This window comes from Hetaerina americana, unplaced genomic scaffold, assembly GCF_022747635.1.
Source record: "Hetaerina americana unplaced genomic scaffold, ioHetAmer1.1.p SCAF_4, whole genome shotgun sequence".
Classification (NCBI taxonomy): domain Eukaryota; kingdom Metazoa; phylum Arthropoda; class Insecta; order Odonata; family Calopterygidae; genus Hetaerina; species Hetaerina americana.
In genome coordinates, this window is record NW_027286985.1 from 13,977,892 (window position 1) to 14,003,061 (window position 25,170).

At 38.8% G+C, this 25,170-nt stretch overlaps 1 protein-coding gene across 1 annotated transcript; it reads left to right on the plus strand.

Annotated features, from left to right (window-relative positions):
* The first annotated feature begins 3,573 nt into the window (after positions 1-3,573).
* Positions 3,574-24,034, plus strand: LOC139692567 (uncharacterized). Its single transcript, XM_071590810.1, has 4 exons — positions 3,574-4,794; positions 18,334-18,529; positions 20,925-21,169; positions 22,011-24,034. Exons 1-4 carry the CDS (start codon positions 4,615-4,617, stop codon positions 23,202-23,204), a joined length of 1,815 nt encoding a protein of 604 aa, XP_071446911.1. The 5' UTR covers positions 3,574-4,614; the 3' UTR covers positions 23,205-24,034.
* The last annotated feature ends 1,136 nt before the right edge of the window (positions 24,035-25,170 follow it).

Genomic DNA, 25,170 nt, shown 5'->3' on the forward strand with positions numbered 1-25,170 from the left:
GAGAAAGTTAAGATCATCTCACAGAGCAGAGCATTAAATTAGGTGACTAACTCAGAATAGGGAAAGCAGTTCCTTTCTATGCACTACCAACAACTTACCACTAAATCGCTAAACTAGGCTGCCTGGTCAACCAATTCAAGAAGATTACATCTTGTGAAACATTTCCGTAAATAATATTTCGCAAATTAATTACGGAATTAAAGAAATAGCAAGGAAAATAAACTACGGGTAACGATATAAGTGGGAAGGAAAAGAGCCGTAAAAATGGGGAAATCTTTGAAAATTATTAATACAAAGTGATGAAGGGCTATAATTTTACCAACAAAGGGGCGAAAACGAATACATTGATGTTGAGCATACAGAAGTGAGAGAAATAAAATTTCAGTAGGGAATATTATGCGAAACTTGGCGTTTTTTTGTCAATTTACCACATAAAATGGAAACCAACATTTTGGTGGTTCCACTTTGGGTTTTCACTCCAAATGTGACGGCACACACTTCTGAAAATCAACGACCCGAGGAATTGATTTCAAACGCGGCGTTTATGTCGTAATAAGTGCTACCACAACGGTATCTAGACGAGACTAAGAGTTTTTCTTCTTTGTCGTCGGCATTAGGCATTATGAATCAACCACACAGCAGAGATTTGCAATCTCTTTTGCAACATCATGTTGCACAACATGCTAATCACTGTAAAACGGAACGTCAATTTTTGCAGGAAATCAGTCCTCGCATAACTCCCCAAGAGAGCGTATTTTTCATTTCATATGACAGCAAAATCCTAAAACACAGCACCAAGGCATATCTAGATGGACAAGACGATTAGCATTTAAGATAACCATGGTTATAACTACCCGAAATCCTCTTTTCACCGGCAATATGTAACATTAGTGGCAATTCCACCTCAATTATAAAAAACAAAAACTTTTTTATTTTCCTCGCAGTCAATTTATTAGGTTCCATCCGTAATGTCAAATGTTCCGGAGACCTCGTCGACCATATTCTACATCATTAATGTGCAGTGTATTCGACTTTAGGACTAGGATTTGCGACCAAATCGTAGCGTAAAAGTCTTTTGGCGAGCAATGGAGCGATAGAGCCCGGAGAAAGCAAAATATTCAGCCCATCTTAATATAGCTGAGTTGTTTCGTGGTGTGACATCCCATTATTCTGACCACATTTTCCCCTCGAGGCTTGTCAGCCTAGCATACCTTCCATGAGTCACCGCGGGTAAGACTTGCCAGGTCTACAAGGTGTAAAAATACGAGCCAACGAGAGCGGCGCGAATAAACAACCCAATCGAAACAAGCAGCAGATAATCCGAGGCATTACTTCATTCGTAACGCGAGTCTGGAACAAACAAGTGTTTCTTATCATCCCCAATGACAGCTTGCGAGAAGAAAGTTCACACTCCCGGAGGACTTTGTATGTATCTCGTGGGGCATCTCCAATTCGAAACTGCTGCGTATGAGAATTACTAAGTATATCTGAATGCCTCCATGCACATGCGTGTCGTATTTATGTTGTAATCTTTACTCAATTTTCATTTAAGTAAAATTTTACAAACCCCAGGAGTTTTTATTTACAGATTAGCTATTGATTATTTTACGCATGGTTCCATTAATGTTTTTTCGGAAATCAAAATTTGTTTGGAACACATTAAATCCCATCGCCTAGAAGGAAATTATCTTTCCTCATTCGTGATGGCTGCCTAAAAAGTTACCTCTCCCTGTTATCTTTGATAGGTGGCATTATCTGACATCAAGCTTAAGTGGATTAAAGGGGTGATAGACGGTGGAATTGGCAGCGCCCTTTCCAAGACTTGAGTGTTTATCCTTACCTTCTTCAAATAATAGATACAGTATGTTTGGACTTTACGTAGTTCAACTAAAATGCAGGTGGTTTTGAATTCCTCCCGAAAAATATGGGACAGTATCGGAATTTGACGATTTAAAAAAATTCTATCCGAAAATTATAAAGGGAGCTTACAAACGCAGAGGAGGGCAGATGCTGCTATCTCCCACAAATGAGTGTAATGCTATGCCACATATGAGGATATGAATAATACTTACCAGGAAAATGGAGCATTTCTTAAAATAATTAAAATGCGTGCGCTACGAAATACAATTAATTCTCTTTACACTCTAAAATAAAATTTAGCTAATGGCCATAAAACAAATCATTATTGGAGAAATTGAAAATAGCAATGAAGACTCTCTATCCGAGGAAATGTTCTCTCCACGACGGTTTTCACGAAATATACGGAATTAATCGAAGTAAGCAGAATGAACAACCACAGCAACCACAATACACAAGTTCTGGATAAACTGCAAAAATTTACGCGAGTCCTACCAGACGCGAGTTTCTGAATGCACTAGGACCCCGCTGTCAGTGAATCTCGAAGAAATCCTACCAGACGCGAGCTGCATTCCTAAAAAAAAGCCGTCCTCGGCCGCGGGTGAAGTTCCGCGGACTTCGGAAAGACGACCTTGCAAAATGCAACGTGCCCCCCGGTAACATAGACGCAACTAAACGGGTAGAGAAAGCCAGCTCCCTCCACACGGTCGGCCGCGGACGGAATGAAAAGATAGCGAGAGAGAGAACATTCCGCCAACCAAACACGAATCCGGCCGCGAGGGAGTAAAAACGAGGGAGTGGCGGGCAGATGGAGAGAGGAGGAGGGAGAGAGAAAATGAGAGGACTCGAAAAGAGTGCGTGAGCTAATCCCAGAGCTACGTGACAGCACGCTCCTGCTTTAGCTGCGGGCTCGTGCGTATGTGTGCATGCATATGTGCTCGGTGAGGGGGTGTGGGGAAGGGAAGAGCCGGCCAGACGAGGCGGGCATCGCGGAGGAGGAAGAGAGAGAGAAGCCCGTGCACTGTCCCATTCCAGGTTGCCGTTCGTGGAAAAAGCAAGCGCTCGACCTCGCGAAAGAAGACGGGAAGGACTAGATTACGCACGCACCAATACAAAACGGGGCTAGGGGCCGCCGCCTTTGCAGTGTTTACTTCCGAATGGTGGAGGGAATCGAGTAGAAGTGGGGGAGAGTTTATGGAGGGAGGGCGGGGGGAAACCATGGGGCGAAATGTATGGGATGGGTCGAAAAAGAGCGAAGAGGTTTGTACGGTGTGGGGGGGAGAGAGAGAGAGGAGTCGGGGAAGGGGGGACCACTGCTTGTGAGGGGCAAAGAGGGGAGGAAAGCAGTTGCGCGAGAGGGGGAGGGGAAGGCGAGAGAGAGATAGGGAGGAAGGGAGAGATAAACCCGAGGCGGCTTGAGTGGTCTGCCGACTCGCTTCAAGTCTTCAGTGGATGCGTAGCCGGTACAGGGTGCTGACTGAGGTGATCGAGCGCCACACCAGCCTTAGTTTTTGTTTCTTTCCCAATACTTCTTATTTGTCTCGGAGGGGGCGCGCTGAAGCGTTTCCCACGCACTCTTCATCGCAAGAAGTCGATGGTGTCCCCGCAAGGAGGAGGGGCGATGACTCGTGGTGTTGCCGGCGCTATCTCCGCCGAGGAGTGTTAAGTGTGAGGCGGGGTGGGGGAGGTGGATGGGGATAGGGTGGGTGGGTCAACCCTTCCTACGGAGTCGCCAGAGATACCGCGTCTCCAGAGGATGGAAGAACATCACGCGCGGAGGTGTGAAGACGCCGTCGAAGTGTACACGTAAACCACGCATGCACTCACTCACCGCGGATACGGCGACCTCACGATATCATTCAACCTTAAAAAGTGGGACGTGAAGTGAAGTGTGATCGGATGGAAAAAGTGTGCATAAACGAAAAATAAGTGGCTGGGGTGGCCTCCCTCTTTACGGGAGGGGAGAAGTGCCAAACTCAAGTCGAGGTGAGGAGACGCTTGCTGGTTTTCGTGTGGGAGTCGAGAGAAAACAGTGCGCGAAAATTTCCCCGGGACCCCTTTCCGAGTGATCGCTTAGGTCGATTCTGTTGGATGGTGCGGCATTTCGTTGAAAACTCATCAGTTTCGCTCTCCCCCGCGCCGGTAATCAACGCACCTGGAGGCATCCTTTTCCCACGCGTTTCAACCGTCGCTCTCTCTCTCTCCACAACCACTTCGGGTTTGTGTGTTTCGGGCGGTTCGAGAAGAGGGGGAGGCGAGGAGAAGGCGAGTGAGTGGGGAGTACCAGAAGAGAAAAGTGAGGTCCCTCTTCTCTTCAGTCCGTGACCGTTCGAGCGAACCTGACCGCAGTGGGGCCCCACCCTCGCCCCCACTCTCCTTCCGTCCCAAATCACCCCACCTGTGTGATCTCCTTTGGGGTGGGATCCTCTGGAAGTACCCGCTATACACCCTCGTTTCCAAGAAGAGCCTCCCCTGAGTCTCGACCCGTGCATTCTTTTTTTTCCTCCACTTCGCCCCTCCCCTGCTTTCGGTTTGGGAGAGGGTCGGATATCTGTCGGTTTCTGATTCTGCTCAAACTTTTGCGCTCCGAGGACCCCTCCGACAAACACCCTACCGAAACTACTCCCACCACCCTCATTCCCTGGACGCCACACCCCCCTTGCCTACGTTCTCCGCACCCTTTCGGATTCCTCCCACGCCACGCCCTCTTTAGTCGACAGTGACCGCTCCCTCCTTTCTCGGCTCACCCCCCCTGCAATGGTTTCCTGGCCCGGAGAGGCTCTCCTGCTGCTGCTGGTGTTATCGTCCTACGGGGGACTGGCCGGCGCCATCGTCACCGGCTGGGGCTTCCCGACGCTCTGCGACGCCAGTTACTGCAACTGCGACGCCGTCAAGAGCAGGGTCACGTGCTCTTGCCAGGACGGAATTCGGCCCAAGGTGTGACCCTCGGCTGCCCCCCACACACCCCCACTCGATTGATGACAGCCTATCAAACACACAACAGCCTACTGCCACATGCACAATTAGATATCCCGAGAAAAACAAACTAATTACCTTGATGATTGCCAAGGCAAGCGGGGTTGTCACCCTCTTTTAACGCACGGGAGGCGGGTACCAATATACGGCGAGGGATTCTTAGAGGGGGGGCAAAGGCGAATGTCGATTGCGATATAGGGATCCGTTTGCCATGCACAGGAACGTTTATGGGGATCGATCAAGAAATTAAGAACCTGGTGTAAGTACTGGATATTAAACATTCAAGGATTGAAATGGCTATTAAGAAAATCCGAATCTATAATTTTATTACCTAAAACCAAAAACGGTTTTGAGCTCCCTACGATGGGTTCCCATTGGTATCGTGTTCCTTATCGGCCAACATTCAGCTGGGTTCACGATGGCCCAGGACAAATAGCTGTTTCTGACCGAGTTTAATCATACATTATTATATGCGCATTAAAAGACCACATAATCCACAGTGTTGACCCCTTTGTTAGAGGGTTCAACGCTGTGGATGCGGAGGGTAGAGGGTTATGCCTTCGAGCCATTAATAGCACGACAACCTGAAGCAGTAATGTTTCAATGGCAGTAGACATTTTCCATTTTTTGGTAGCAAATACCGTAGCTTCGTGGTCCTAGCGATCTTCCATAATACCGGGGGTAGTACTTTTTCTATTGCTATTACATTAAAGTTCTCCGACTACAGATTCTCAGTCGTCACTGTCGCCATTTTCTCATTCGTAATCTTCTACTGTCAATATTATTTTCATAAATAAGATTTACTTTCATTCTCCTCAACTAATCACAAGTTAAGTAAACACTGTTATTTATTTATATACACTGATATTTAGTTGATTGGCATTTGTAATTAATGCAGAAAAGTACGGGTTAGGCAATCACACACATTGGGCAGGATGGACGTAGTGTTTGGGGTATTTTGGTCCCGTGTGAAATCAGAATTATTTTGAGTTCCTCCATTGCTACGTAGGCCTAAGGTATTCATAGAAACCCAAAGAAGCACAAATATATATAAATAAATATATATACATATACACATAGAAAATATCATGCAACATATTGAGACATTACAGTTGGGGCACATCACTCGAACTGATAGAACTGTACAACTGATAAGGGATCCGGGTTCGTATCCCGGTCAAGGTAAATAATTTATACACTTTGAAATTGCTGAATTTTGATGCACATTAGAAGATGATTCCGTTTAAGTAACATCCGCAGCACCCTCCGCTGTTCTCAGAGTAATTAGGAAGTTTTCGGAGAATGGCGGACAGAGTAATAAGGGCAAATGAAGAAGAACTGCGTTTGGTAAAGATGAGGTTACAAAGGCAAGGGAGTTAAATGCAATTTAATATAATATTTAAGAAAATAATTGTAAAATCTTAACATGGAACGTCGTTTTTATGGGTCGGAAAATTGGCTGCTGAGTCAAAAGATTAGGTGTGGAGAGAAATGAAAAAATTAAATGGCTGGGAAAACAAACGAAGTTCCAGGCATGGTAGAGAAAAAGAGGCGGCTATTGGGATAAATTCGAGATTGGCAGGACCAGTGGATACGGAAGATACTGAGAGGCAAAGGGATGCTGAAATCAGTATTTATCGGAGAGTCAAAGGGAGGAAAATAATAGATGTATTGGCTATAAGGGAGGTCTAAAATGTGTAGAGCTAAACACTAAGTTATTGTAATTTATATTATGGAGTTAAAGGATGTATAGTGCCATGCCAGTTAGGGTCTACGAACGAAATACCTTTTAGTGCTAGGGTTCTTCAAAAGTCTATCCTAAACCAATAGACTAGTACAGGTCTTTTGCGATAAGCTTTTGATTTCCTGACGAAAATTTGTTTTAGTTATTTCTTGTAGAGTACGAAAGAAAGTCAATGTAATTTTTAGTCGTGCCTTTTACTCTTTCCATCAACTAATGAGGTAATCCAGAGTGATTAGTAAATCACCAAGTAATGGCATTCAATTGTATAATACAAGCATTAACCTTTAATTTTCGGTTTATATTACAGGAAAATTTGAAATTTCGACAGAAAGTATTCGACCGTACGATTGTGCATTCTCCGAACTCTCATTCACTGCTTAAAGTTCCGTAATCTCAAATAATATTCCAAATTCAAATAAAGTTCCAATGACAACATTTCAAGATCCTGAATTTCTTTTCGGTTTACATTTTTAACTTTCCTAGAAACCTGAATTCCGCCGCAATTTTGATCTTTTATACACTTCCATGTTTTTAGCTTGGACCCACATTATCAAATTATTGTACCGGCGATAGATATGTTATCAAGACTACCTCAATTCACATGGTAATAATTAACTTTGATTGGCAATACTGGTACTGGCACTGCGCCTACACAGGGTAAAAACATGTAGCATACAATTTCATGATCGAATTCACATAATCTGCAAACAATTAAATAATTGGAACACCGCAAACGCTCTAGCAATTAGCACACGATATAACAATGCCCGCATAGTCCAGAGAATACAGTAGTCTTTAATCGCTCTGCTTGCAATTATCTGATTCTCCGCAAATCAGTGAAGATATAAGCGTAAGCGATATGGCATTACGTTGAGAACTAAACGAGCAGCTTCGCAATCGGTTTGAGTAAAAACCATGCACGGGACCCGCCATTGGAGGCAGGAGAAGCTAAGAGATATTAATCATTGGCTTCACGCGCATGGCCACCCTTAATTGGCAGCCTGAAAGCAAGAAATTTCCACTCTTTTGTCTTTCCCAGGAGTTACGTCAAAGTCTAACCTTGGGAATAACAATTAGCATTGTGCCGCAGCATTTGGATCCCCACGGAGTCGAATAAATGATTAATTCGTTACTATTCGAATCAGCTCCATTGCGCCATCGCAAACATCTACTCCACCTTCCGCTTCTTACGAGCGCTCTACTAACCAAGTCACGATCGAAAAGGTGCTAAACATTCCGGCAACACCCTTTCAAAATGATTTGAGAGCATGAAATTTATTATCGCCTCCTCTGGCAGACACCGGCGATACCACCTTGAGAGGCCCATGCTAAAAAGATTAATATGATAAAATACCATACGTAAATACGTAAGTCGATTGATACGATCTATTTTAATGTCGCCTAAAACAGCCACACCAGTGTCTGTTAGCCGTAAGCGCGATGAGCGACGCATTCATCTCCTAATCCGGAGATCACAGATTTGGTTCTCACTTCGAGCATCCGAATTTTGTGTAATGACCGGACCCTATATTTACTGCCTGGTTGAAAAACATTCGTATCCGGCAGAATATAAATTTGGATAAAAAATGTTTTTACAATTACAAGGTGGACACTATGACACAGGGCCATGGGACCCACGTGCCAAGTTCAAACTAGAATCAGTAAAAATAGTCTCATAACAGGAATTAATACTTGAGAGGAAACCGCCACGCCTAAGTATATGGTGTACATCAAGAGGGATGTAAATATGCGTATATTAATATTTTTCTAATAGGTTTTTCAATAGTGTCTATTCTTGCTATCTGGCATAGAATTACTATGTTAATATGAGCAGTCCGTTGAGTATTGAATTGGGGGAAATACTTGATTCTGCTAACATTCTTCATGAAAATATGTAATCAAACGAACATAAAATGATAGAGGAATCTTTATAAAAAGGATAAAACAGAATGGAACTCGAAAAACCAAACTGGCCCATTTTTCTTGATATAAGACGGTATCATTTAGAATTTGCACAAGACAAATAGACCAAAGTCACTCGAGAATAGCGATAAAAAAGATCTTTAACAATACAATGGTGATAAATAACAGTAAAAGTGAACAAGTTTCTAACACACAACCAAATTAGGTCCTTTGGTGTGAGGTTACCCCAAAGGGATACGTCTTCAAGGGTTTTTACGGATGTTTTTCAGAGAGGTATACATAATATTTGGACAATTACCCAAATCCCTTTCCACTGGATCCAATAACATACTCAGCAAAAATGCATGAAAATAAATATGCATTAGTAGTTCAAATATTGCGCCTCTCACAAAACGGAGGGCTAATTTCTAACATTACGTCCAGCACGGTATGAGATAGGATTATTTTATCAGCTATTCTATTTTTGATTTTTCCGTAGCAATTTCAATTTGACAACAACTTCAAAAATCATTAAAGATTTTACTAATAGCCATGGTTTCCAAAGTAAATCTTTAATACAAACTCACCTGTTTCCAATTTCAATTAATTTAAAAGAATCCAGAGAGCAAAACTATGATAAGATAATCATCGTCACACGAAACAAAAAATCTCAACTGCAAAATTTGCGCAGAGTAAAAGAAATAAATGAAGGTCATAAAAAAATAAGGCCATTACTGGTTGTGTTTGACTGCTGGATTGAACAAACAGGAGTAAATACAAAGTCATATACATTTTTATGGACTAGTTAGAAACCAAGCCAAACCCGAGGTCAGTTATCAATGGGGTCGAAGTTGCGAGCATAAAAGCCAGTTGAACATTAATTCAGATATTGTCAGCTTCGTATGAAAGACCAGGATATTCTTTTCCTTGTATATTTGATCCCACTGAGTATACGAGGGCCATGAAAGAAGGAGCGTGAACTGCAAGTATTCCAAGAATAATTTTTTTTAAACGACCGTGACCATCAGAGAGTAGCGAAATGCGCATTCCCTTGGTCTAAACCTTGAAAAGTGGAAAGCGCTGATATTATTGGAATGATTTTTTTGCACCAGGGCTCGATCAAGTAACAGCTTAAAATTCGTAATGACCGTTCTCATGCAAACGTGAAATATTTGCCCTTTGAACCCGAGCGTAATACGAGTTCATGACGCCGCGAATAGTATCACTGGTAATGTATTATTAGATTGAACAGTAAGCTAGATGGATTTAAGACGAAAAAAATCTTCTCCTCCTGTTGGTCATTAAAAAGAAGAATTTGCGTCGGGAGCAGTCTACTGAAAGTTTGTAAACATAGGTCTGTTTTGGGAATGTGGTGATGAATTCATCGTTTGTGCTCTCGAAATGTCATTTCTGTGAGATAGAAAACTGTTTTTCAGCATCGATCTGCTTTCTGGGTTTTAAAAGGCTTTACTGGAGAGATTATTTTTTCATTCACCACCGCAATAATTACAGATAACTGCCAAAGAGGTTTCAAGAAAGAAACTAATTCCTTATTTGGTCATTCAAATCCTAAATAGATCAATTAACCAGTCTATATTGAAATATCATGAACTGTATCTTTTTTCGGTCCAAAATACATTAACGATTGGACAAATAGTGAGGACCTAAGGTCGTTTCTTATTTTTGCCCGCATGAGTAAGTAACTGTGTCAAAGGGTATCGACTGGATTGACGAGTAATATATTGATAACGAATTATCAATTACGTTGATAACTGCAGTATATTCTTTTATTAATTATTTCCTTGAGCTTCTACATTATCATAACTGACAGCCAGCACTCTAATTATTTATTCGTCGAATATAAGGGTCCAGCACGCACGAATTATTTGATCAATGACAATAGAATGCAAAATGACAATGGAAAATGGAATGTGCAGGCATAATGTTCCATTGGAATTGGGATCATTGGAAGGGATCTATATCAGCAGACACACCGAATATCTCAGCACACACTTCTCCGAGTCCTGTTATTTCTTATGTGAGAACTAGCGATAGGAAGTGAGGCATTTCTTTCTAAAAGGACGTTAAATAAAAAACGAAGGAACGGAGTACAGTACCTGTAAGTTCCACGACGTACTAAGCAATTATGAACCTCCAAAATTTTTATTTTCTAACGCATTTTATTTTCACCGCCAGCGAAATGTTTCAAAGGAAAAAAGCATTCGGGAGACTTGACGATGGAGATCCACGATTCACTAGTCCCCCCATACGTCAGCGGACCGATCAATTTAATCCTTAGATACGAATGGAGAGCTTGGAAGGACGAGCAGACACATTTCAACTTGTTCATCCAATACCAAACGGGGAAGGGTGAGAGACCCATAATGCAATTTACCCGTCTCTTTCCGAGTGATGAGAATGAATCACTTAAGGAGTTGGACTTATTGGCGCTGTTAAATCAATCACGACCTAAGGCCACTTCCGCGTACCAGCATATGTACAAAATATTTCCACACAAAAGGGCCATCGCTTGCTAGTTACGAAGAGACCCAGTGAAGGGCCAGAAATACATCTTATTATTCACGTTCCAGAGCATGAGAAACTATTTTTATGGAAATCAACTAGCCTAAACAGGGCCGTTATGTGTGCTTTCATCGTGAATGAGATGACAATATTTTAGGCGGTTGAGAAAATCTTCACTATTATTTATTTGGATCTCATTGAAAACAAGGTGGTGAAGTCTAAGACTAGTGGTCAAGCCTATGACTTCTTTGCTCGCCCCACGAGTACGGTAAAAGAACAGGGCAAAGTGCGCTGATAAATAATATCAGTGACATTCTAGAGGGCGACAAAAGAAAAAAAAAATTTAGTTCAATCTCAAAACTCTTCGCCTGGAAAATTAAGTGGCGCTGAAATAAGGAATGCGTTTAAGTACAGAGACGGGACTTAAACTTCATTGGCTACCGCCACTTCATTGATACACAATGTACTGATGACTGTTACCGTAATGAATTGAATAAATTAGAAATTATTATTTAATTACAGTAGTAGATTGCTGACATGGTACACAACAATACGCGGTGTTATTCTTGCAAGATTTATTTTTTGTTCGTTTGATCACGATAGTCTACGTTGTGACAGCGAAATAAGTCATGCCGGCGAGGTATGCAAAATGCTGCCCTTGTAACATACAAGAGTATATAGAATATCTCACTAAATATTGAGAACCATGAATAAAATGTGAGGGTGACCTAAACGCCAATCTGATGAGAAAATAACTATTAATTTAAGGTAAATGAAATTTTCGGCGTATTAATGCGAAAAAAATCATTGTTATAACCAAGGAGGTTCCTTCTGTGGTTTGACTATGGCGGTAATTATCCCCCAGACCTAGATTACCGTTTATTTGCACAAAATAAATATTTTATATGCTTAATAGTGATTTTCAACTTTATCAAAAATAAAGGACACGAAGTGCCTGTCAGGCATATGCGAGGTTCACAGCGGTACGTGTCTCATAGGGGAAAAATCGTAACATATTTTCGGCACCTAAAAGCATAGTTTTCTGTTGAAGCATCATAGTCGCATGTTTTTCACAAAAACATATTTCCCTCCATGTTGCATTCCCTCCGTTCAGGGGAAATAAATAGTGAGACAACTCCAAATGAGAAATTTCTTTACGCTCAACACTTAATTGTAATACGTAAAAGACGGACCAAGATTCTTCGGGAGGCGACTCTCTCCGACCCACGAGCTATTTTGGGAAAACGGTAATAATTTGGGAATCGTAGGAATCTAAAGAATGGGGAAGGAAAGGTGGAGTATTTATTTTCTCAGCGATGTCCAGTATTAAAATATCGAGTAGCATTTCAATATAAATAGAATACCACACAATCGAGTTACTATCAGCATCGAATTGAAAATGCAAGATATCACAATAAATATTTTTCACATTTGCACATCCCCGTTTACGTCGCATAATCGAACCACATTGCGTCGTAGCATTTACGTGGCAAAGGCATTTGCATTTTTGTTCACATTATTACCAATATTAATCACTATCCATAAGCTTAATTTAATTAAACGGCTGATCGGTATCAGATAAATTTTGGATTTCACATGTCCAAGGTATATGCTGCAAAGATTACAAGCTGCAAAAGATTCTCTAAGCGAGTTATCTAATGTTATCTAATATATATTCTACGATTCTAATATAAATAATTTTCGTAATACGATATTACACGAATTTTATTCAGTAGTCTCCCATTTTCTTATTCATTGCTTTTTTTTAACGCTCACAGATAACAAAGATTAATGATGGCCGTCGCATTAAAATATTTTTTGGAAAACCCATTGTGTCCTTCCATAATCAATTGGCAATGCACATGAAATAAGAATTAAAACTTCTAGAGCGAGATGGTTCCTGACAACGGCACTCATTGAAACAAATATTGAATTTTACCTAACAATAATGTATTTTAACAATGTCAAGTATATTGCAAATTACAATACAAACTGCCAACAATCTATTTATCACCTTTTACACTATATATTTACAATGTTTTGAAGTAAGAAAAATCAGTTATTTTTGTGTGGAAAAGATTATGCGATCTTGGTAACAGATATATATTAACCGCCATGACATTTATCCGCCCGTAGTTGGCTGAGCATTGTAGGGCATTTTCCGATGTATCGATTTGGTCTGGAGGTTTTCAACCACAGGATATGGCACAATATCAGAAACCCGGGAAATATCTATTTCAAGCTAAAATAAACGCAGACTTGATTTAAGCCGCCCGCGAATCTTCAACCACGACGTGAATGAAATATTTGCTGGATGCCACATCACTCAGGGTAAAAGTACCTGAACCTCATCGGTGCTGAAATTCTATTTGCCACTATTTTAAGGATGCCTACCACATTAGAGAATGCGGAAATTTAGCCTGCTGTTTAGAGCGCTTGACCGAAGACCGGTAGGCTCCAGGTTCGAAAAAGGGGTGATATTTCTGCGAACCTCTGCAAAACCCATGTTGTACAATTTTTTCTGGGACAGAACTTTCTGGAACACCGCACCCGCAGTCAGAAGGGAGAACAAATGAATGGTTGAACTTACTTCAGGGAATATCACTGAGCGAAATACCGTCACCACTGTTCCGAATCTGTGAATTTCACACGCTGTAGAGCCTTCAAAACCGTGCCTACCATACCAGAAGATCACTACCCTCCACTGCCAAACCAACCCTCACGTTGAAGATTGTGATTTTTTTTATTACCTTGAGGAACAGTTCCAGTCATGATTTTCATTACCTTGAGGAACAATTTCAGTCCCGATAATTTCAGCGAACCTCTCGCAAGAGGTAACCGATAATTGCATGACCAACAAGGTCTTATTTACTTCTAAAACATCATTTTGAGCAAAACGCTAACATACATGCAAACATATCCAACCGTAAAATACAAGGACACCCTCATCTAATCATTATCCCTCATGCATCATACGAGGATGAATAATTCTTTTCGAATATTCTAGTAAATAATTCTAATTAAGAACGGGGTTTTTCATTTCGATGTCCAGTTGACTGTACAGCAATTATTTTTTAATCTATTTACACTTTTATGGAACGCACGAAACAATGATGGAATAAATAGGTAATTACGGTCAAAGCTAAAGTTATTCAAAATACGATTAACAGAAACCCATTTTACTGGGACCACATGAGGGGTCTCCTCCAAAATGTATCGCCATTTTAATAAAGTTTTGGTCATCGAGGCAATAGGATAAGCGGATTGAAGGCTTTTGAGATGCGGGCGAGGCGACAAATGGAAAACGTGGAAGGAAAACAAACAAAGAGCATTTTAGAAGAAAATAAAGGTTACGGAGAGATATTCGAAGAAGGCTATATCATTGGATATAAGGCATAGTTGAATGGCGATGGAATGTTGAAAACTGATCGAATGGAGAGTCATAACAGTTTCAGGTTCAACTTTGTGGAATCACTTCATTAAGAGGGTAAAAAAGAAACTTTACTCTTCCACAATTAAAAATTTATTGTGGAAGGGTAAAGTTTCTTTTTTGCCCTCATAACGAATGGATGATGTCGTGCGAAGTAGAGCGAGGAAAGGATTAGCCATGCTGGGAGGAATGAAGACAGGTAAAAAGAATGTGAAGTTGAGAGCACCGTTTATTTTTAAGTAGGGTGTTGTGGGATTTGCTTTCGTTCCCCGTAGGTTTTAGACGTGCGGCAGTGCTTAGCCCCTGACAAGTCCATCAAAAACCTACCACGACCGGTTGATTACTCTTGATAATCGGTGTGATTTCTCCACATAATGGATGAATCACCAAAAATGATATGACAAACGTCAGACCATTGACCCCTTCCGTCTTTCCTTACGCAGGAAGGACAGATAACGAGAACATAGCATCCACGGAATCCACCGCGGATTCCCCACCAATGCGCAATCGTTTTATCACTGCTATTGACCCAAATTAACAGAACCACGGCGGCGCGGAAAGCATTCAGATGGGTGATTCATTTAAGGCACTTAAAGCAAGCATTAGCAATTTTTATACCATACATTTTTTCATTAAAAATGCTTCTTACACAGAAGAATTGTGAGAATGTTAAGTCGTTTGGTTTTAACTGTCGAGGTTGAAAGTTTCCTGCGAACGGTCGCTTCTATTTCTATCCTCAAAAACCCAAAATTTATCTCTATAAACGATAAGACGAAAACGTCTAAGTAAAAATGAGGGCATATTTATGAATAAATAACTTGGGTTTTTACTGATCCACCATACTTTAATTACAATGTAAAATACGTTTCGACATTAGTACGTCATTTTCAGGTACGTATAGGTATGCAATTCAAAATGCCACATTAGCGTTGAAACGCGTTTTAATTTGCAATACAAGTGTGAAAAATGAAAAAAACAAGTTATGTATTAGCATGAATTTCCACAACTTTAGCGCCTTCCACAGTATACGAGAGCATATAGTATTCCCCTCACAAATTGGACGAAAAAATCTTCGGAAATCCTTGCCAGTGAAGTAATTCCAAAAAATGTCAAAGCTCCTTTGATGAAGCCTGATTTGCTGTTTACATTAGTAAATAAAAAGAAGCACGCATAACGAAGACGTCATAGGGTTTCCGAGGATTGGTTCTCGTAGTAAACGTTCGCGGTACTGTTACGGATACAAGGTTCAACCCGTTCTTACATTGACTCTCGGACGAGCTCAATCATCCAGGATGTTATTGAGGCCACGTAGAATTCCAACTTCTCGCACTGGCGCCTCATGCACAATAAATTTTCAAGAGCCCCATGAAAAATGTCTAGTGCACTCGGATATTGGAGGCCACGGTGTCGGCCCTCCCCCATTTCGACTGAGAACCCATCAACTAACTAGGTTGACATGAGATAGTTGATAATCTAGAATGCATTTCCCAATGTAGAGGCATATTGTCTTTTTTCCATGGGCAAAAATAAGTTAAATAATTTAGTTTCGAAATCAGAGATGAATCAGTGCGCAAATTGATATCGGTAAAATTCATAATTCACGGCAACATTTACCTATATTTCTAGTATTGTTTGAATCACGTTGCCTAGTCAATAGACGCTTAATTATTATAAATTTCCGTTTAAGAACCGTATTTGCCACCTTGAAAATGCTGTACTTCTTATAAACTCAAGACAGAAGTATAGAACTACTTATTTTTACGAGCTTTTTATAGTGCTGCATTTCAAATGCAATTGTTGAGTCAGACATTATCACACGAGGAAAACTTATGCGAAAAATACTAAAATATATATTTCAAAATTTTCAAGGAATTTAAAATTTCCATTTAAATGTTTACCGCATGTTGTGACTTTGAAGTTCCCTCTTGTCCATTCCTTAACTTCCTCTAAAAACCACCCTGGGAAACAGTCCAAACAAGCACATACTGCCTGAAGGGTGAGTTCAATATGCGCTCAGTGTATGGGGCGCATGGTAAAGTTCCATAAGATAATAGCACAAAATGAAGACTCATAAAATTCTATTTACATATATGGTGGCCACTGATCTTCTTGATTCGAACAAATTTTTTTCTCCAATTTTCCCAAAAAAATTTTTCTTCCCAATTTTTCTGCAAAAAAATTTCTAAGACCAAAGAAGAACTATTGCACGACCGATTTCGGTCGTGCAATAGTTCTTCTTCGATCTTAGAAATTTTAATTGAATTAAATTATAACTTATTCCAATTTTCCAAGCATGAATGTCGATAATTGAAAGCTAGTAAGTAACCTGGGTTAAGTGGATGTTCTAGTACATGGAGATATTGTTTGCATTACTCAATGCCTCAGATTTGTCAATGATTTTGGTGATTGGACTGTGCGCAATAGTCAAATGTTTTCGGAAATCAAATTTTGATTCCCGAAATTTGATTGAATTTTTGACCTCTCCCATTTAATGGATGCACAGTGATATTTTTTCGTCGATCTCCTTCACGTCTTAGGATGAACGTTATCACTTGATCAGCTTTTCTGTTATTGTACGAACCAATCCTAATTGATTAACAAAAAAATCATTAGAAGGAATACTGTGGAAAAATTCCATGCTAAAATCAAGTGTTACGTAATAAAATTGTACATATTTATTTTAATTTACCACAATCATAATCTGTCTAAGTTTATTTTAGTTGAACCAAGGATAATTCCACTTTTTTACTTTAATTTGATTACCTGAGTCAGAATTTGAAAAGTGCCACTATAAATCAAAGCAAACACTACGGGTGAGTGTTAATTTTTTTAAAGGAGACAAGATAAAAAAGTACATTTTTCTTCGTTGCTATCTCGCTACAGTAAAAAATTGACTAATCTAATCTTCAATGATCAAATTCTAGTACTACAGAAATAGCGTATGATGTTTTCAACTCTACCGCTACAATTAACGTATACAACTCTACAATTAATATACACATTTTGTTTACTATCCCAATCATTTTCAGTACGAGTACATTGCATTTCCACTGCGCCTCATTTGTCATGTATGTACTGCCGAATCAAGGATGTTCACAAATATGATGAACCCCAGGATTTGTTTCCAATACTGCTTTTATGGAGCAGTAAAAATTGCCCATTTCCTTGTTAACTTCACATATATATTAGCATACCTACTCAGAATGCTTTACTGATATTTCCCTGAATGTGAAGTTAAACATATAGTATATACTCATGTAGCTCTAATAAACCTTATAGGCAAGCATGTATTATGCACTATTTTTAATGTACCAATTATTAATTTGTTGGATTTGGTTATGGCATAAAGTTATAGTACATGTTAGTAATGGAAGATACTGGGTAGCACTGCATACAATGATAGTGGTGGAAATGATGAAAGAACATTTGGAAATGCATCTAAAAATAAGGAGTGCATCCATGAAAATCAGAAAGTGAGAATTCAGAAAAATACAATGGTTAAGATGCAATGGATGTACATTCGTCTTTGATTTTAAAAGTATTTTTTCCACTTTTGCAGAATACTTTTTGGCCAATTTGCATTGATCAATCTGTCATTGTACATCAAAATTTCTTTGCAATTGACACAATTATGGACCAAAATCTAGTTGAAAGTTTTTTGTAGCCATTATCTCTTAACAATTCAACAGTCTGATTGATGTTAGTTTATTCTCACCAAATTGGTAGTTCATTACAGATCAATCAATTTATTTTTTACAGGTAAACTTCCTATATGCTGCTTGGAATAAAAAAAGGATATTTTTCTTTCATGCTAATAGCGTTTCCTAAAGAAATACTTTTCAGTATGAAAATTTTCATGGTAATTACTTTTCTTGACATGGCCTAATCTGACTCATTTCAGGAAATCGTTTTGCAGCCAAATATGACTAATGCACTGCCTCCGAGTACAACAGTCCTCCATGTGAAAAACTGTCACCAGGTTACTGTTACTTCAAATACATTTCAATCGCTACATTCACTGAGGCACATTGAGATCCATGATGTCAGAAATCTTGTAATTGAATCTCATGCATTCAGTTGGAATAATAAACCTGCAGGTAAGGCTTAATGTATTGATCTTGTTTTACTATAAATTAGCCTGATGAAAATGAAAGTTGACCACATTTATTTTTCTTTTTCTGAACACAATTTTTAGATAGTGTGTGTCTAGGATTTTCACTTTGGAATTGGGTTTCTTCTGAACTAAATGTACATTTTAAAATTCTATTTCCATAACACTTACTCGTGACAATCTCTTATGGAAGTTATCAGTTTAATACACACCAAAATGTCATTTAAAAAGTCAACTCTTATTATCAGTCCAAATTATTATACCCTCTGTAACAGAGGGTATAATAATTTGAGTATGTAGACTCATTGCTTTCTTCTGTATCACCTTTAATGCTGAGAATCTGTAGGATCCATGAGTCATGGAGTTCATTTTACAATGTCTCAAAAAACATGTGACAGTCCACTCTTATGGACTTAATAAGTCCATAATGACCAGTCCATATATGTCACGAGAAAAAGTTATGGAACTAGAATTTTAAAATGTACATTCAGTTCAGAAGAAACCCAATTCCAAAGTGAAAACTCCCAGACACACACTATCTAAAAATTGTGGCTCCTCATGATGTGTGAGACATACTCAAGAATAGAAATAATATTTCCACCATTTTTACTAGAAGTGCAAAAAATATTCAGAATCACACATGCTTTTCCTGAGCATAATAACCATGTCTAGTGGATAGGGCATTCAGCTACCAGTCAGATGGACTCTGGTCCAAATCCAGGTGAATCTGTTCACTTCACAGATGAATCAACACTACGTCACTTCTTAAGTAGACTAACTTTCTTGAAAACCACAAATGACAATGAAAAGGAACTGGTTTCTATGCCCTGGATGTGTGAATTTAACTTGTACTGTGGCTTTTTAGCATGAACTCTCAAACCTCATGTAGAAAAAATATCTTAAGGCAGAAAACTTGGGTCTTTTCTACACATTCATGTCTAAAATTCATGTTTATATACAGTATGCTGCCCCTTTCATTGCTTTGTTGCATACTATTACTATTATTAATATTTAACATCACTTAACGAGCAAAAAAAACAAAAACTCACCGTGTGCTGGGCTAACTGTATAATTTATAAGTACTCCTTACAATGATCACCCTAAAGTAAAGCATATATCGACTAAGCTTGTTTTACCATTCAGAGGACCTTTTGTTGGTAAAATTCTGGTTAATACTAATTATTTTGAATTTAATTTTACTTGTATCTCTTCTGAAAATTGTAATTTTTTATCACTTAATTACTGATAATTATGGGCTATTTTTCAAAAGGGAAACATTTAGCAGCATTAATCCATGGAGGTTTTTGGGTGTACCTCAAAGAAATGGAATTGAGACTTCAATTTACATGATTGAGATTTTGAAGTATTGTGATTTATAAATTGTCATGAAATGATGCTAAGATTTCATGGTGTTAATGATGCCATCGAGTTTTTGAAAAATTGATTAGGAAAATATCTGGAAATAACACGAATAAAAATAAAATCATAATAAATTCTTGGATGCAATCTCTGCCTGGTCCAGATTTAGAATGGTAGTAGATTCAGTAAAGGTGTTTATTGGTATAAATAACTCACAGTATCTAACATTTACAAGAATTTCAGAAAAACAAAAAAAAATAATATGAATAAATTAATAAAGTAGCTGGTTGAGTAATGCAAAGGTAATAGAATGTTACTAATTTGGCTTGTCAGATCTGATTAAGTGTGTGTCTAGTTATGGATAGAGCCATTTTTGATTTACAACAAGTACAATAGAAGGTCGTTTATTTCATTAAATAATAAACAGAAATTATTCATAAAAATAGTGGAATGAGTTCATCTTCTGCTTCTCGGTCACTCACTCTCTTTTGCTAGATCATAAAATTTAAAATTAGAAAAAATCCTAACAGTGAACTTAGCCTTTCTTGTTTTCATAATAAACATGATTTAAAAATTAAAGGTCTTATTAAATAAATGAATCAACTTAAACACTCCTACAAACCTAATCCTGACAATCCTAATCCAAACTCTTTCCCATTTTTGTGTCTTCTGATCTTTCACCTCCTTCCACGTAAACTGTTCAATGACTTTTGAGATACATGTGAAGATATTGCAGCTATGTTTGCCTGCTATTTTTTATTGCTGCTCTCATGATTGTGTTTATTTCCATTTTGTAAATTGTTATTTCAAATTGATAATTTGTTTGATCACTTAAATTTCACCCAACAGACATTTTATAACTTTGACAAAATGTGGTCTGTGTAAAACGATCCTATTATACAGAGTGCGGCAACATAACTTCCCATTATTTCAAACACAAAATGCTTTCAAAAATGCAAGCTATATAGTCGCACCCTGTACTTGGTAAATTTCTAAAATCCTCATAAATTTACTCTCCACAGGATCCCCATCCATCGCTGGAGTTGAGACAGGATTAACTACGGAGATAAGGAATGCCACATTGCCGGAGATTCCGAGTTATGCCTTTGAAGGCAGACATACAACAATCCTCCTCGAAAAACTGAAAGTATCAGTAATTCGAGCATATGCTTTTACAAACCTAGATAATGGTATTAGTTTCTATCAAGGAAATCAAGGAAAACTTTATACATACCCTGCAACCCACAACACGGAGAGAGTAATTCAGGCAAGTGACTTGAAAATTGGCGGTGATTATGTTTGGGATTGAAATACTTTGAACTTTAAGGTACACAAAAATAAGAATTGTTTAAATTAATCAGCTCCTTTACATGAAACTTGGAATCCCAATGCCATATTGACATGGACAAAAAATGAATCAATCTTGTTGATTTATATCCAACCAAATATTTTTGATTATTTTTGTTTATAGAGCAGTAAGGCACTATCAGCTAAAAATTCACTAACAACTGTAATAAAAGAGTAATATTCCTAATGATGTGGGTCCCGGTAGTCCAGGGTAAAGTATTAGGCTACTGACCAGAGGGCCCAGGTTCGATTACCGGGCAAGCCTTTCCGGGCACCCACAGCTCCACCCCAACTTTGTGATTTTTTGGGTACCAGATCTTCCTGGGAAACCATAACCGGGAAAGGCACTGGCCTCCCTACCCTGATGTGTTAATTTCACATGCCTTATAGGACTTAGTACTGGGTGAACTCTACCATCACCTACCAAACCGACCTTCGGGTTGATTACTGTGTTAATGGTTTTTTATGGTTATTCCTAATGGCTTCACTTGCAGCAAGCCCTCATAAACATTGCTGTTTAACTTTTTCTTTTGATTGAATAATAATAATGGCAGGGTGATTGATTTAATTTATGGAGTCAATGCGCATGAACACATATATGATGAATTATTATGGACGTGCTTCCATTATGCATTCGCTTGCTCTGATGGCTAAGTTAGTTTAAAACAACCAGTCCATTTCAATTAATTGATAATTAAAAAATTAACAAGCACTGGAAAAGAGTAATGTTTATCAACCAAATGAAACTATTTATTTTTCAGGTAAAGGATTGTGAAATTGGTGCAGTGGAGGCCTTAGCATTCCGAAAATTTGCTGCAGCTGAAATTGTATGGATGGGTGGACGTGTTGGGGCATTCCTCCAGAGAGCTCTTCAAGACATTACATTAGTTGGCTTCAATATTGGCTCAAGAGGCTCAGTGACCAGGGCTCCTGGAACAAGGCATGGCCTTGGATTAAATGGGGGGTTACGAATGGAAAACCTACAAGTGGGGAGGATGGAATCTTCCGCCATGTACATCTCAAGAATTTCTTCACTCCAATTACTTAACTGCACATTCCTTATTTTTGAGGGTGGTGCCATAAGAGCTGCTGTTGATGCCCCAGTGATTCGCAACTGCTACTTTGGGAAGCTGAGCTCTGGTGCCTTCTTAGCAATGCTACCAGACAGTGGACTGTTTCACCCTGGAGCAGCTCCATCTGTTGCCACCACATTCCTCTTTGAAAACAGCACTGTTAGCAAATTCGAAAATGCATCACTTTTAATCCACCCAGCATATTTGTTTAGGGCTAATGCCATCCGCCTTGACCGTGCATGCTTGTGTTCTTCCTTATGGAAGTGGGCACTGACCACCATTGGCTATGTGAACCACGATGTTCAGAGGGGTTCCACAGTTGTACAATCTCCAGGACCTTCAATTGAAGCAGCGGAGGCTCTCTATCAGGTTCTACAGTGTCGCCCAAATGATGGGGATAAATACTCATATTTCCCTCAGGTGGAAAAGCAATTTTGTGCCAATGGTTTTTCCCTCGGTGCTGAAATAGGCATTGGGATGGTGGTGATAATTGTGCTGGTAAGTCTTGGGATGGCCATCCTCATCACTGTGGTGGCAATTTTGTGGATACGAAGAAAGAACAGAAAGCCAGTGGAAAGAGAACGACAGGGTAAGGCATGGATAGGGGTACCGACAAATGAGAGACAAAGAAAAAATAGAGCTAGTGGTGCATATTCAGATGAGAATACATCCATCACAAGAAATGGAATGAGTGAACCCAAGGGAAGAGAGTTTATGGTTGTGATGCCTGATTTAAAAACTTATCGAGAGACTGAACTCCATGTGATTGTTGAAAGAGCTGAACCACTGAACTCGGGAGAGAATCCTAGGGAAGATCCAGACCCCAAAACACAGTTATTAGAGAATGAAGACTATTCAGATGCAGAGAAAACTTCATTGTGAAGGCTGCCTAAGCAATGAGTTAAATGCACAGGGGATAATTTACGCATTGCTGATGCCCATTATTAACTGGAATTGGTGAACCAAAGATTTACCAAAGTTCTTCGTCATTAAGTGAGTAGTAGCAAGAAAAGTACAAAATGTGTCCCAATTTCAAAAACAATCAAAAGTTACTCCTTTAAACTTTTTAAGATCAGAGAGCAAGTTGATTTGTGATCAATTTATTTCCCAATGCCAAAATTACTTGAGTCTTTCTTAAGATGCCTGAATGCACCAGTGAATGAAGATGTAAATTCACAATCCCATAAATGACACTTTTCTATGATACCAAATTGCAAATGAAGAGTCAACTTTGTGCCATTGGACTGAATTAGAGTGGCAATTACAAATTAAATGTGTAAATATGAAGTGCTACTGTCCTCAGGGACTGGATTTTCAATCACTAGTCAAAAAACCTTGAATCAGATTGCCTAGTTTCACTATAAAATGATCTCTGATGAAGGTGTTTTGCTTTTGTTAAGTATAACATAACTATTGGTATTAACTGATTGGATTATGATTAATGGAGATTGGATTGGTATGGTTTAGAACTTGAGAATGGTTAATGCAACATGTAAGATTGTAAAGTGAAGCAAGCAAACTGTGATACTCAACTTAAAGTGCCATGTAAATTAGACTTAAGTCAAATGCTAAATGATTCAGCAAGTTCTAGGATAAATTTAATGTGGTCACTTAATTCTTTTTAAGGGAGGCCTAAAAAAGAAGTGATGAAGTAGTGTCTTATAATTTATTATAAAAACAAGGTAAGAAAAAATAAATGCCAAAACTGTAAAATATGTTTTCTTGCTACTCATCTGCCAGAATGTGGATGTAATAGTTTATTTATTTCATATTACATGAAATCCTCAAGTACTTAAGTAAGTAATTTGTTCCATACTGCTCTGCCCTTGCACACCTATTCCATTTATTTCATTGATACAATCCCATGCATATTCTCCTGCTCCCTTGACTAAAATTCCTGTTCTATTGTCTTCCAGCATCAAACTCAGCATTCATCCATCTTTCTTAGTGGTATATTGAAGTTTCATTTCCATATAATCAGCTGGGGAAGTGAACACTTAAACACAGCTATTTTTTTCTTCTTTTTTTAACATTCATTGTTCGATAAAATTCCCCTAATCTTAAGCAACGTTTTTAGTAGACATGCTTTTTTTTCTTTTCACATATTTTACTATTTTTCATAAATATTTGATCAAGTTTTAGTATATCATCCCCAAATTCAATTATTTCGGTAGTTATTATGTATTGCCTACACATGCAGTTTTCATAAGGCAATAAATATGCATTCAGAAAAAAGATGGAAAATATCCTAAGCCATTATCATTATAATAAAGAATATACACCTAAACCAGTATTTTGGTCATCACAGCCGCCATTTACAAGGAGGGAGGATGTTGTGCAGAGAACACCAGAGCACCAAGAAGACACTAGTGCCCGGGCGCAGACTGTATTAAGTCATCATATCTACAATTTAATTGTGGTCTGTGCCATAGGTGCCTTCTTTGTGCTAAGATGATCTCTACACAACATTCCTTCTCCCTGTAGATGGTTGCCGTGATTATTGAAATAGTGGTATAAAAGTATTTTCTTTATTATAAGTATATTGCATAGGGTATTTTAACATCAATTTACAGCCATTAGCTCACATTTTAAATTTTTCACAGCTAAACAAGTGATTGGCATAGTCTTACTTTATGAAATGTCAAAGTTTAGCTATCAAAAAAGAAGAAAGTTAAAAAGTCCTCCTTTTTTTATAATCAGCAGTTTTGGTCATATTCATCCTCAATTTTATTTTCTGTGCCCCTCAAGCAGCCATCCATGCCCCCTGGCAAATTTTGAGAGCTATCAACGAGTAATCCAGTACCACCACATAGGAAAATTGACATGTTTTTATCTCCAATCACATTAT